The following is a 12,358-nucleotide window of genomic DNA, read 5'->3' on the forward strand; positions in this document are numbered from 1 at the left end:
CTTTATCTCTACTGCTTTCCCTTGGGTTCTTTTTTAAGTGCCCAATTTCTCAGATTTCAATTTCCTGCCAATAGGGTTACTGAGATAATCTTCCTCTCTCAAATTTCGTAATGTAATATATACAGTATGGCTAAATCTCTGTTCATTATAGCATGCTTTCAGGGCATTCAGGGAAATCATTAAGATGGTGTTCATTATAAGCCGTATTATTGCACTACACAGCAAAACTAATTAAATAAAGAAAGCTGACATGAATAAAATCATTAAACACTCATCTTGGCTTTGAGTCTGTACTAGCCTGAGTTGCATTTCAGGAGGGATGTAAGCCAGTCAGTAATCTAGAGGCCCATACAAATACAGCATCCATCTAGGAAACGTCAGCATTCAGTTCTTAGGAACTGTTCTCTGTTCTAAGGAAGTCCTACCTGACAGTCATTTTCAGCACTGCATCCTTTGTTACTTAGACTGGAGGAAAATCATGGACTAAGATATCATGATGGTCTTGTTTTCAGAGTCTGATACTAGAAATCAGCCACCCCTCAATTATGGTAATCTTGCTGATTGTCGCCTTGGACAAGTCCCTCAATTGCCAATGGGACACAGCATCCCAGTTGGTAACGAGACAATCATTGTCATCTACCTGAGCAGTGGATTGTGATAAGGGGAGATTAGCTAAAGGTTGTAAAATGCAATATGAATTAAAGAGAAATACACATACCRCATATGCTAAACATTACCATATTGGGGAAGTTTCTGGTTCTTTTGATTTTAGTAAGATTAGATCATGCCATAAGATAGTCCTTCTGGAAAGACTAGAATTCTTTGTAGCTTAAAAACATGCACACTACATAAATAGCTGTAACACATACAGCAAAGAATTATCTCATACCTAAATAAAGAAATTATTTCTCAAATGTGTCATCAAGCATACACACAAATACTAGCTCATCTGTCACCTCCTCTCTCTCTCTCTCTTCTTCCTTAATAGAAATATTGTTGTGTTAATTCAGAAATGACATTATATCAACTATAGACTAAAATTCCTCCTTGCCACTATGTTCTTCCAAAGCTTTCTTTGCCTACTGAGCTTCCCTCATCTAATGCTGAACAGGAATTAAGCAACTGCACAAACTGCAGTAAACTAGCAAAGGTTTGGCAGCTGTATGCAGACTTGCTGTCAAGCTAGTCAACAAGAGCTCTGCAACTCTTGTTCTTTGTTTCAGCGATTAAAACAGTAGAAACCTTTCTGCATCGGCATGCTTAACAGCCACAAAAGCCTGGCTCCCACTGAAATCAAAAGAAAATCTAATCTAACAGGAAATTCATTCCAGGTTTTCAGATTTTATTCTKAAGTTGATACTGCAAACCCAACAAAACTTGCTACTTGCTGTAGCTTGACAGGGTAAAGCTGTGTTTCAGCATTTAAAATTCCCAAAGAGGCCTACAGAAAAATAGGCCTCAGTCTACCAAAGCCTTTCAACAAAAGTCATCAAATGGCAATGGATGTATATTTAAATTTTTAAATTCTACCAGTCATGGACAGATGTTTGCCTGGACTGGAAATACAACTATTACCAATCTTCTTAAACTAATATTCGGTATGGTGTGGTCCACATTACAAATCTAGGTGTTTCAACATTTGTGGAATTATTTCATAAAGATCCCGTTGACATTAGCTACGGCTAATATTGACCAAAATTTGCTTTCTAAATTCTAGGCAAAAATATTTAGTGAAAGCAAGCATGGAGTGCCATAAAGATTTGAAGGAGTCTCATGTTTCTTAGCTAGTAAATCAAATCTATACTTATTTCATTAAAACAATTTTGKTTTTTTTTAAAGTTTCCTGCCTCAAGATATAAATTTTTTATTTYCTGTCAGGACAATTCACTTACATACTGCTGAGAACTGAGACTGGGAATTATATGCTTCACTGGTATGCAAAAGAAGGTATCTTAGGTGTTTATTTAAAAGGTTAAGAAAATATTTACCTCCTGACCGAAGTGTTTAGCCACAAGCTGTTCAGCTCAGTCGCATATTCTAAGAGCTGTGCATGAAGATAAAGACACAAGCAGTGTTTGAGCAGACATTTAATGTATTTAAATGCAGACATCATTTATTTAAACAATAGCTTTATTTTGGGAATGATTAAAAACTGCATAGAGTAACAAAAGATCATGCATTAGAAAAAATTCACATTTTGAGGTATGTTGATATCCAGCTTTTTTGTATATTGGTCTGTAGTACAGCCATGCATTGTAGGACTGTGGACCCAAAGATGCTTTCAGCAAATATTTGCCGAAAATAACAGTTCTATAAGTTTTCTTCCTTCAGCTCCTTGACAACAGGACTAAGCAAAGGGGAAGTATTATCATCCTCAGTGAGAAAGACACAACTGAGCTTTCCAATAGTTATCTGTGAATAGTGTAATCTTTGAGTTTTTTACAAGCATTTACTGTTTGCAAGTTCTGGGCTTCTGTGTAGATACTAAAAAGCTCCCATCATTCTCACAACATTTATGACAACAGTACCAGATGGCCGTTACGGCCAGACATTCAGGCTATCCAAGTTGAGGGATTACTGTTGGAGATTGCCACCCTATCAGATTGGCTAATATGGTATGTCAAAATAACAGAATTTTTGTATAACATTTAAAGTTGCATAGTAATTCTTACCCTTTTGACACAGAAGCTGTATTAAGGAACAAATGTAATGGCTAGCATGTCTTCAGGAGTAGTAGTTTCTGGTGGGTTCCCAGCAGAGTTACTTGTCTCTTACCTCTCAGCTGCAGCCAGGCCACATGTCTGACTGGTCTATGGCAAGACACAAAGCCCAAGAGCATTCCAGGGAAGGAAACAGGACAGAAGCACAGCTTTTACACTGTCCTTTTTGGCCTGAGAGTAGTAATGTGCTGATGGCCAGTAGTAGATCAATATGAAGCTGACTCCATTGCCTGTCTAGTATATAATGATCAAAGAGCTATAGTCTCAGGTGCATCTGTGCATTATTTCTTATGCCTTTTGTATTCAGGCTTGGCTTAACTCTATATATCAAATCACTGCCCTATAATTAGATTGAAAGTGCAGAAAATGGATAGGTTCGCATGTCTATGAGAACCTGTGTAGCCAAAGTCACCTTATTGCCTGTGGCTGTATTAGTGTGGCTAAAAAAACTCCACTAGAAGAACTAAAATGCTAAAATTGAGTGTGCGATCTTTGTGATTTTAATCTGCCATCAGAAGCTCTTAGTACTTATATTCAGTATTAGTAAGCAAAGGTTTAAGAACAGTAAACAGATAAAAATTACATTTATCCTAAGGATTCTTTATCCCAACTAAAGGTGGACAAACATTCTAACACAAATTTTCAACTTAGTATGTCCACAGCTTGCCTTGAAATATGCTAAAGTGCATATTTAATTAATTAATTTATTTATTTATTTTTGGCTCTAGGGTACATTTTATAAACAAATTGGGCTTTTATCTCCCTCCCACCCTGAAGTCTCATCTATGAAAGAGTGCTAAACTGAAATGAAGAGAGCTCCAGAAAGAAGTAGTTTAAAAAGAACATTGTGTTCAGTTTACACATACAATTTTGARAAACAAAGTTTCATGGTAGGGAAAAAATACAGACTCTAGTTTGTGAATGTAGTTCAGGAAGAAGACATTCATTCAGAAGTGTAATGTCATCTGCCTTATGTGTCCGGGCATCAGACCAGCAAAATGCAAAGATTTATAGCTAAATGGTGCTAATAGAACCCTGATTTAGCAGTTCTACCAAACATAAAACCCCTCCTGGGGACAATTCTTCTCTCTTGTCAGTGATTAAAATTTTGCTTTTGAAAACAAACTGTGGAAGGAGGAAATCATGCAGGTTAGCAGAATATAAAAGGAAAAGTAGAATTAGCTCTTAACTCTCTGGAGGTTGCTTTCAAGAGACACCCTCTGGCTCAATAAAATTGTACTGTTTCTGAAATGTGGGTAGCACAGAGAAAGACAGCAAACAGGCAGCACCTTCATGTTCATATAATTTGTGGCAGACTGTGTTTTCTCATATAGTTTCTAGGAAATCCTTCTTTCCTTGTGCACTTCTTGGTGGGCTGATGGAGTCTGAGGCAACCTGTTGACCCAGGTGCCAGGCGTGGTAGTTTGAAGACTGACCAGGATTCCATTCCTTCCTTAACAAAGTGTTGCTTCTTGGAAAGACTCCCTTCAAGACCACAGAAACTGCAATTCAAGCAAATCTACCTCAACACCTTCCAAAAGCTATTTAGTATACTTCTCATAGTTTTCCCTACTTTTATTTATGTGYCAAAAGCATATCTGTTTTCTACTCATATTCAGATTGCTTTCAGTGATGAAACTCAGTATCAATGGATGGTATTTAAGGAATTTTTTWAAAAAAGTGATTGTAGCAGTTAAAGTGAGTAAACATGCTAAAAGAATGCAGCTTCATTTTACTGTTGCAGCACATTCAGAAAGTCTTTCCAGCAATAAAGTAATCATCAGGAAAGCCTTTTCACAGCAAAGTTGGGTCTCCAATTGAAGATGCAAAGCCTATGTCAAACATTTGTTTTTCCCAAAATGTTTTGTGTAATCTAAGAATAGATGTATAAAGATTATGTAAATATGATGATATATAAAACACAATTCCCTGCTCCACATTCTATGACTTTTACTTTGTCTGTATGCATTTCAGTCTTTGGCTGTAATGTTCTCAAATATACTGCTTTGTTTCCATTTTAAAATCATTATTTTATAGTGCCTTTTAAGACCTCTATTTTCTCCAAAACTCTCCTGATTCTCTTAAAGCCAGTCTTAGTAATTCCCAAACTCTATGTCTTTCTCCATTGTATATTTCTTCGCACTTAAAAGAGTTCCTTGGATAAAAYATTGTGTCTCCTGAAAGGTTTCTTTATCAATGATAAACTTGGTGAAGGTTAAACCAGCTTGGGTAATATTCATGAGACATGACACTATCTTATAGTTACCATAAGAAAGATGCCATTAGGAAATTCAGTTAGCAGGGAGGTAAGCACTGCTATATGAACTGTAACGAAAAGCTTGGTAAAAAATAGTCAGATAGTATTTCTGTCCTTTTTAACCCGAAGCATTAAAATAGGAATGTCTTCAAAAATCAAGCCAAGTTGCTCACAGATGAGGCATCTTTTGCAGGATCTTTTATTATAATACAGATCTTTCTTCTGAAGGATTTAGATGATTCAACACAGGATATTTTKTTAATGTGATTAAATGATCAATATTAGAAGTGCTTAAAATTATCAGAGTACTCAGCTCATAGAGGAGTTTGGCAGAGTTTTAGAGGAGAGATTATGGATTGGCTGTAAAATGTGAAAGAAAATTGGAAACAAAATTAATATATGGGAGGGAGAACCAGAAGCGTTAACTGGATACATTTGGATGTAAGGTAAAGTGCCCCTAAGCAAAGCTTTCTGCCAGACTGACTGAAATGGAACAGTCCTAGTCTATTTTTTTATTATGCAGCTAATAGTTATAGGTATGCAGAGAAAATTCCAGGTATCTTGAGGTGATAGAGAACTTGGAATGAAAAAGTTATGGTAGCAATTAGATTCCAAGAAACTTTAATGTAGAAGTGAACATTTCAGAACGGAATTAATGGAATCACATCGTCTGAGTAACARCAGAGTGGAGAAGTAAAATAGATGGCCTACCTCTGATACCACAGCAAAAATGTGTTCTCCACAAGCCAGGCTAGTTCAGGAAAAGCATATGCAGCTAACATCCAGAATGATAAAAATGATAAAAATACAAAGAAGTTAAAGCCAATTCTGACTTTGTCAGATGTAGGGTCAGTTTGCTCACACTTCTAAAAAGGAGACTGTTAAGGCATTAAATGAAATACCAAAACCAATAGATGAATGCAAGAAAAAAAGATGTTATTTACACAGTCAACTCACACAGATATAATACAAAGAACATTCTTAAAAATAGTGTGAAATTTATTTTTTTAAAGTCATTATGGATGCAAAATTAGGAATAAATAATGTGATGTATCTGAATATAATCTTGTATGAAGTGTGAACCAGCATTTTTCCACCTTGCAGTAGACAAGTATATACTGGTTATTTATGTAATGAGCTGTTAAAGAAAAATACAGGAATGATTATGTTTGTATACTCTCTTTACATAGCATCTTTGTGGTGCCACTCTCTAAAACAGAATATGGAGCTAGATGGAGCATTGGCATGATCTGGTAGGACATTTCCTATATTCTTAAAAAAAAAAAAAAAAAAAAAAAAAAAAAAAAAAAAGACAAAAGTTGAGAAAGTTATGCACATGAAAACGGCACTTTCCTTTCTGATCAGGCCAGAATATAAAGCATATTTATCTATTCAGAGCTGGATCTTTGGCATCTAAACTAGAAAGAAAGGATACTTTTATTAAAAAAGGGAGGGAGAAGAAGAGGGAGAATAGGTAATATTTTATGTTACTCCATAGATGTGCATTATAGTGTCACTCATAAAAGTTACCTCTTTGTTGCTACTACTTAGACTAGTGGTCTTCATGAGGAATAAAGGTAAGTATCRCTCTAAGGATTCAGCTAGTTCAGTGCAGAGAAATAAGAAATGCATGTTTTCATATAGTGCATATCAGTAAATCTCTGGATAATAAAAAGTAAGTAGCTGCCCAGTCAATCTACCAGCTGCCAAATGACTAAAAATAAAATCTGTATGTCTTGAGGGAAGGTTTTGACCCCAATATTACTATAGTCACAAGGGAAAGAATGATCTCATGCAAATCTTTTTTTCTCTGCTAGGACTAATGCATTTAAATGCTTGATTTGATTCCTTAATATTCTATGGGATTTATGAAAAACAGGGAAGTATACAAATTGCAAAACGAAAAAGAGAGAAAGGGGAAAAAAAAAAGGCCTGAAGGTTAGACAGGATGTCATGATTTTAAAAGTGCTTTTAATGTAATTTTCATTCTTGACACACAGTCCAAAAATCAAAGGAATCAAAGCTTACATTGTACATATGATTCAGTATTTTATTTTTTCATACATAAATATTTCAGTAAAACAATGTGTTGCAGAAACATATTTGAAACAATTTTTTATAAAAATACAATTAAAAAAGAATGACAAATGTTTGAAAGGATATTAGTTTTATAGTAATGTCCCTCTTCCTGAAAACCAAAAAAATTATCTCTACCTATTTAAAACACTAATTTAAAAAAGATGACATGAAAAGAGAGGAATATAACTTGTACTACATCGCACTATTTTGTTGGAGCTAATACCCTACTCTGAAAAACTTTAAAGCAGTTTTCAATCAAATTTCTAATTAATATGTTCTCTATCGTTTTCTTACTGACAAAGACTAGAAAACATAATGGGCATCCTGAAAAAAGCCACCAATTAGTATTTCMATTGATTTGAAATATTTCATTACTTTTTTTATCAAAGGAATACTTTATCTGCATTTTCTGCATTATTAATGTTATGCTATAACAATGCTGTTCATGCAATTTCATTATTTCTACTTCAGTGAAACCAGGGAAGATCTGTGTATTGTCTCTTTGTGCTTCTACAAGCTTGAAAGTAATCAATCATCCAGAAACTGAAGACAGGAAAAGTATACAAATACTGGTCTTCTACAAATTAGATTTCTCTTTTTGTCTTTGTAGACAGATTTCTTCATAAATTTGTTTCCTAAACTTCAGCATGTCTTCTACATCTTTGTAGGTCAGCATTTCTTCAACAGATAAGAGCTTAAAGTCACTCAGTTTGAAAGCTGACATGTGCTGCACAGAATTTAATAGTTTTAATGACATTCTAACTGATTCACTTAAAGTAGAACAAACAGGAAAAATCCTAGCAGTCCACAATCCAAAATTTGTGTTATCACTGGAGAAGAGCTGGTGTGAAACCTTTAAATCCCAGAGATCCAAGCATTCTAGTAAGCTGACTCCAAAAAACTGCAGAGAATGTACATGTGACAACAATTTCACATTCTTTTTCAAGTTATCTTGTACACTAAACACCATACTTGCATACTTTACTTGATCGTTCATCTTTATACTCAGTGAACTCAGAAAACAGTCTGAGGGTATATCTACCTTCAAATTTATGTATGTCCCACTAATAATGCTATTACTCCCTACTATTACTTCAGGTCCAATTCTGGAGTATTCAATAATGGTTCCAGGTCCTACAAAACATCCAGGCTCAAGTATACTTTGAATGATACTTGCTGATGGATCGCAGGTCTCGGCTTTGTCAGAAAAGATGCTAGAAGCTACAGACAGTAAGTCAAGCTCAAATTTCAGTTTGCTATCAGATGTAAAATGAAACAAATACTCTTGAGTAGTCCCTATATGATAGAACTTGGAATTGTTTAATACTATAACATTGAGTGCAGTTCCTTTGAGAAGAGAATATAGCTTCTGTCTTACTTCTACTAACTGTGATTCCTCTTTTGTAACATTACTTGTATTTTTTGTGTAATCTTGAGTGGCTCCAGGTCCCAGTGCCTGGAGGAAGTCACCATATGCATCTATTTCACAGCAAAGAGTATCTATCTGCTTATAAAATGCCAGTAATATTTCTGCAGTGTTATGATCAATGTAAAATATGCTGTCTGTATACACAAACTCTGAGTTCATTTCTGAGTCACTGTGGTCTCCAGAGGAACTTAGCTGAGAACAATTTCCTCTTATGCATACTGCACCACACTGGTGCATCTTCTCAATGTCAGGCTTGTGCAGGAAACAATGGCAAGATCTGTATTCAAGTCCTCTGTTTCCTGAAAAACTGGCTGGATCTAAAACAAACACTCCGTGAGTGGTCCCAATTGCCAAATCTGAAGGATGAGCTAAAGCAGTAAATCCAGGTTTATCAAATGTGATGGTTTCTGTTATTCCAATGCTGTAAAGTTCTATGTCATCTGAACAAGTAATGAGAATTCCTGGCTTCATGTGACTGGGGAAATCAATATACATTGCAAGCTTCAGCTCCAACATCTGGTAAACAGGATTACCAAAAGGCAAAGCTGTGAAAATTTTTCCCAGTGCACTTGCACTTGGTAAACGTTGACTATAACCACCTTGAAGAAAAAGATATTTTTTAATTATAGAGTACATGCTTTCTTACAGACTGATATATAAAAAGGAAACCCAAAACTTATATRGTTAGTTTTTGTATACACTAAAGTACTGAAAAAAAAGGTTAGTCTTAAGCTACTGCATTTCTCCAAAATTAAAGAAATTAAAGAAAGATGTTTTAAAAAAAAAAGAATCGTTCTTCTTCAGACATTTCTCAAGGTAGATCCTAGCCTCAATCCTACTTGTGTCTGAAATTTAGTATGCCTTATGTGGCTTTTTTTCAATCGTGTTTGATTTTATTGTCTTTAGTTTGCTTCCTAGCTGGAAAATGAACCTTCTCTGTATAAAACTAAAGTGAAGAAACCAAGTGACTACTGCTCTTTCCTTGAAACATAGGAGGAGTAAAATGCCCTTTACCGCAAAGCCACTCTATTTCAATTTTAAATCAGAGATAAGTCAAATAAGGAGCAGTTGGGTAAGGTGATCTGTTATTTACCTAGTTTCTTTCTCGTACAGTTTCTTAGCTAACACTTCTTGGAAGTGCTCTGATAATTAGATTTGAAGCCAAGTATGTAAAAAGTCTGTATTTAGTTAAGAGGACTAGGCTTCCTATACAGCCTAGAGAGAAGACCGGACTCCTTAAGTAGGTATTTCAAGGCAAAAGCTTAATTCAGATACTGTGAATTRCATCTTTTTCTCCACTGATTGATTTAACAATCTAAACGCCAAGAAGAAATGGTTAGGTGATGGTAATATTTCCTGAAGTATTGATATAAATTCAAGTGATCAGATCAGCTACATTTGCGAGTACTTTTCTGAGGGAATTGTGTTTCAGAACTCTTGTTCYTGTTCTGACAAAACATTCTTCTTAAAACAAAAAAACAAAATAAAGCTTGGATTTTAGATCATGAAATATAAAACAGAATTTACCAGAATGAATTAACAGCACAATAAAAGAAGTCCATGTATCACCATAGAGGTTTTGCAAGCACTGAAGAACGTGAAGTGTTGAACCACCATTTCCTAAAGAAAAGAACATTTTAATATGTGCTGTAAAGAACATCAATAATATCTGCACTGACACATGAAACATACTGGGGTCAGGTTATCAGGGAGTGTGTTTAAAAAACTCAGGAGAGTCTTCTATTGCAGAAAATAAACTGTCATTTCTCTTTAAAAAGTCCTTATAACTGCATGAATAATTTCTTAAACACTGAGTGTAAATGGATGCCCAGGTGTCTTTCTGAAATGGCCTAAACTAGTTCAGACAGAATTGCTTTTATATTGTATTGTAGCTGATGAAATCATGCAAGAAAGATGATGAATCGTCACCTTCTGAAGCTTTGCGCAGTCAAACTGAAGGGCATCTTGAATGGACAGGTCTTGGGAAAATACCATGTTTCCCCTCCAAGTCATTCTCTTAACAACCTCAGCATTAAAAGTATTTCATAATTTCAAGGGGGCCATCACTTAGCCATAGAAACTGGCTCCCATATGAAACATGCCATGCAAAGGTTCACTAATGACTTGAAGACAGGTTTCAAAACTACTTCTGACAGTATGGAAATGAAGAAGTGTAACAGTTTGGGATATTTTTATGTGTTCCTACAATTTAAAATACCTAGATTTCTGAAAATTAATCTTTGCTTATTGTTTTATACTGCAGACAAGACTATCTAGATTAGTTACTTTCTATATCAAAGAGAACTGGCATTAAGAATTACAGGATAGTATTATGAGTAATCAGACAGTACTTTCTTCTAAGTTCTTGCTGCACACTGGGTAATATATAGAAACAYAGTTAAACTGTTGGAATTCTCAGATTAAGGTAAGTAGTATGAATTTGTAAAACCATGTATTAGTGGTACTGTGTACAATATACTTGCAAGAGAGCTATATCATCATCAGCAGCAGCACTCATTCAAAACCACTGTAATGGAGTCCCAGTTTCTATAACGTAAAGTTTAATGGCTGAAATGAACTTCTATGAAGTCCAAAGGACTTCCGACCCATGAATACCAGTAGTTGCACAACTGAATCAAAACAACACACTATTTAATGGCATTAGAACCTAGATTTACAGTTTAATTAATATTTCGTATTTTAACTGCATTTTAGAACTCTTTTGTTGCAAGAGGCAGCTTTCACAGCACTTGCGCACAAAGCCTACTTTGACCTGACTGATGAGGTTAACTGTGAGTATAAAAGTATTATATATGAGCACGTGTAACATACTAAATGATTATGGTCAGTATAATAGTATTTGTGGCCCCACTCACAGAAATGCAGCCTGCCCACGAGGCGCGGGCCTCCTTCGCGTGCCGGGCACCACTGCGCAGCGGGTGCCCGCAGGCCCGGCACCCTGCGGCTGAGCCCACGCACGAGTACGCGCAGCTCTCCGACGGCCTCCCCGCTGCGCATCCAGCACCTACGCCTGGGAGCCGTCAGACTCGCCCCAAATGGTGCCCAGCTGCCGTGCGCCGTGCAGCGGCTCATTCGGGTTTTTGATCCTGTGCCCCCAAAAGCTTGAATTCAACCCGGAGCTGAAGTCGGGGCAGTCTACGAACAGCGGGGTACGAGGGGTCCAGCCGGGGGTCACAGTGTCCCCGCTGCCCCTCGCAGTCAGAACTAACTTTGCACAGCTGATGCAAAACGTGCCTGAATGAACTGCTATTTCCTGGAGGAATCAAGCGAAAGTTAACAGTAACAACCCACCGATTTTCGGTCCAGGGGGATCCGCAAACACGTGGTAGCGGACSCCGAGAGGAAGCTCCTTTCTGCTCAGCTTTTCGGCCAGCTGCTGCCGGTAGGCGAGCTCCTGCGCCGCGTCGGCGGCACTGATGGCGACCACGTCCCAGAACTGCCCCGGGCGCACGGTTTCACCTGCCGGGAGCGGGAGCGGGAGCGAGCTGGCGGGCGGCCCCGCACCGCGCCGCCGCAGCCTGCCCGTCACCGCCCGGGCCGCCGCCGCCGCCCCTCGCTGCGATGAGTCGCCGCCGCGCCGCCCGCCCGCCCAGAGGGGCTTGTCCGGTGCCCCTCGCCCCGGCCACGCCGGCACCAACGGCCGCGCGGGCCAACGGCCGCACCGGCGCCAACGGCCGCATGATGCAACACGGCGGCCACGCGCACCGGCGGGGCGAGGCGAGGCGAGGCCGAGGCCGAGGCCGAGGCCGAGCCCCCCCTGCCCCGCACCTACCGAGCGGGGGGTTCCCCGCGTTCACGGTGAGGCTCAGCGCCGCCATCCCGTCACCGCCACTGCCGCCGCCGCCGCCGCCG

General features: G+C 38.0%; 1 protein-coding gene across 1 annotated transcript; it reads right to left on the reverse strand.

The window, feature by feature from the left end:
- Window positions 1–6,967: 6,967 nt before the first annotated feature.
- On the reverse strand, window positions 6,968–12,324 carry FPGT (fucose-1-phosphate guanylyltransferase). The gene is made up of 4 exons (XM_085309836.1): window positions 12,279–12,324; window positions 11,798–12,118; window positions 10,013–10,105; window positions 6,968–9,084 (listed from the first exon to the last, which is right to left on the reverse strand). The coding sequence occupies exons 1-4, from the start codon at window positions 12,322–12,324 to the stop codon at window positions 7,634–7,636; spliced, it is 1,911 nt and encodes a 636-aa protein (XP_085165962.1). The 3' UTR covers window positions 6,968–7,633.
- Window positions 12,325–12,358: the final 34 nt, after the last annotated feature.

This window comes from Rhea americana, unplaced genomic scaffold, assembly GCF_003343005.1.
Source record: "Rhea americana isolate MKP2758 unplaced genomic scaffold, rheAme1 scaffold_304, whole genome shotgun sequence".
NCBI lineage: Eukaryota > Metazoa > Chordata > Aves > Rheiformes > Rheidae > Rhea > Rhea americana.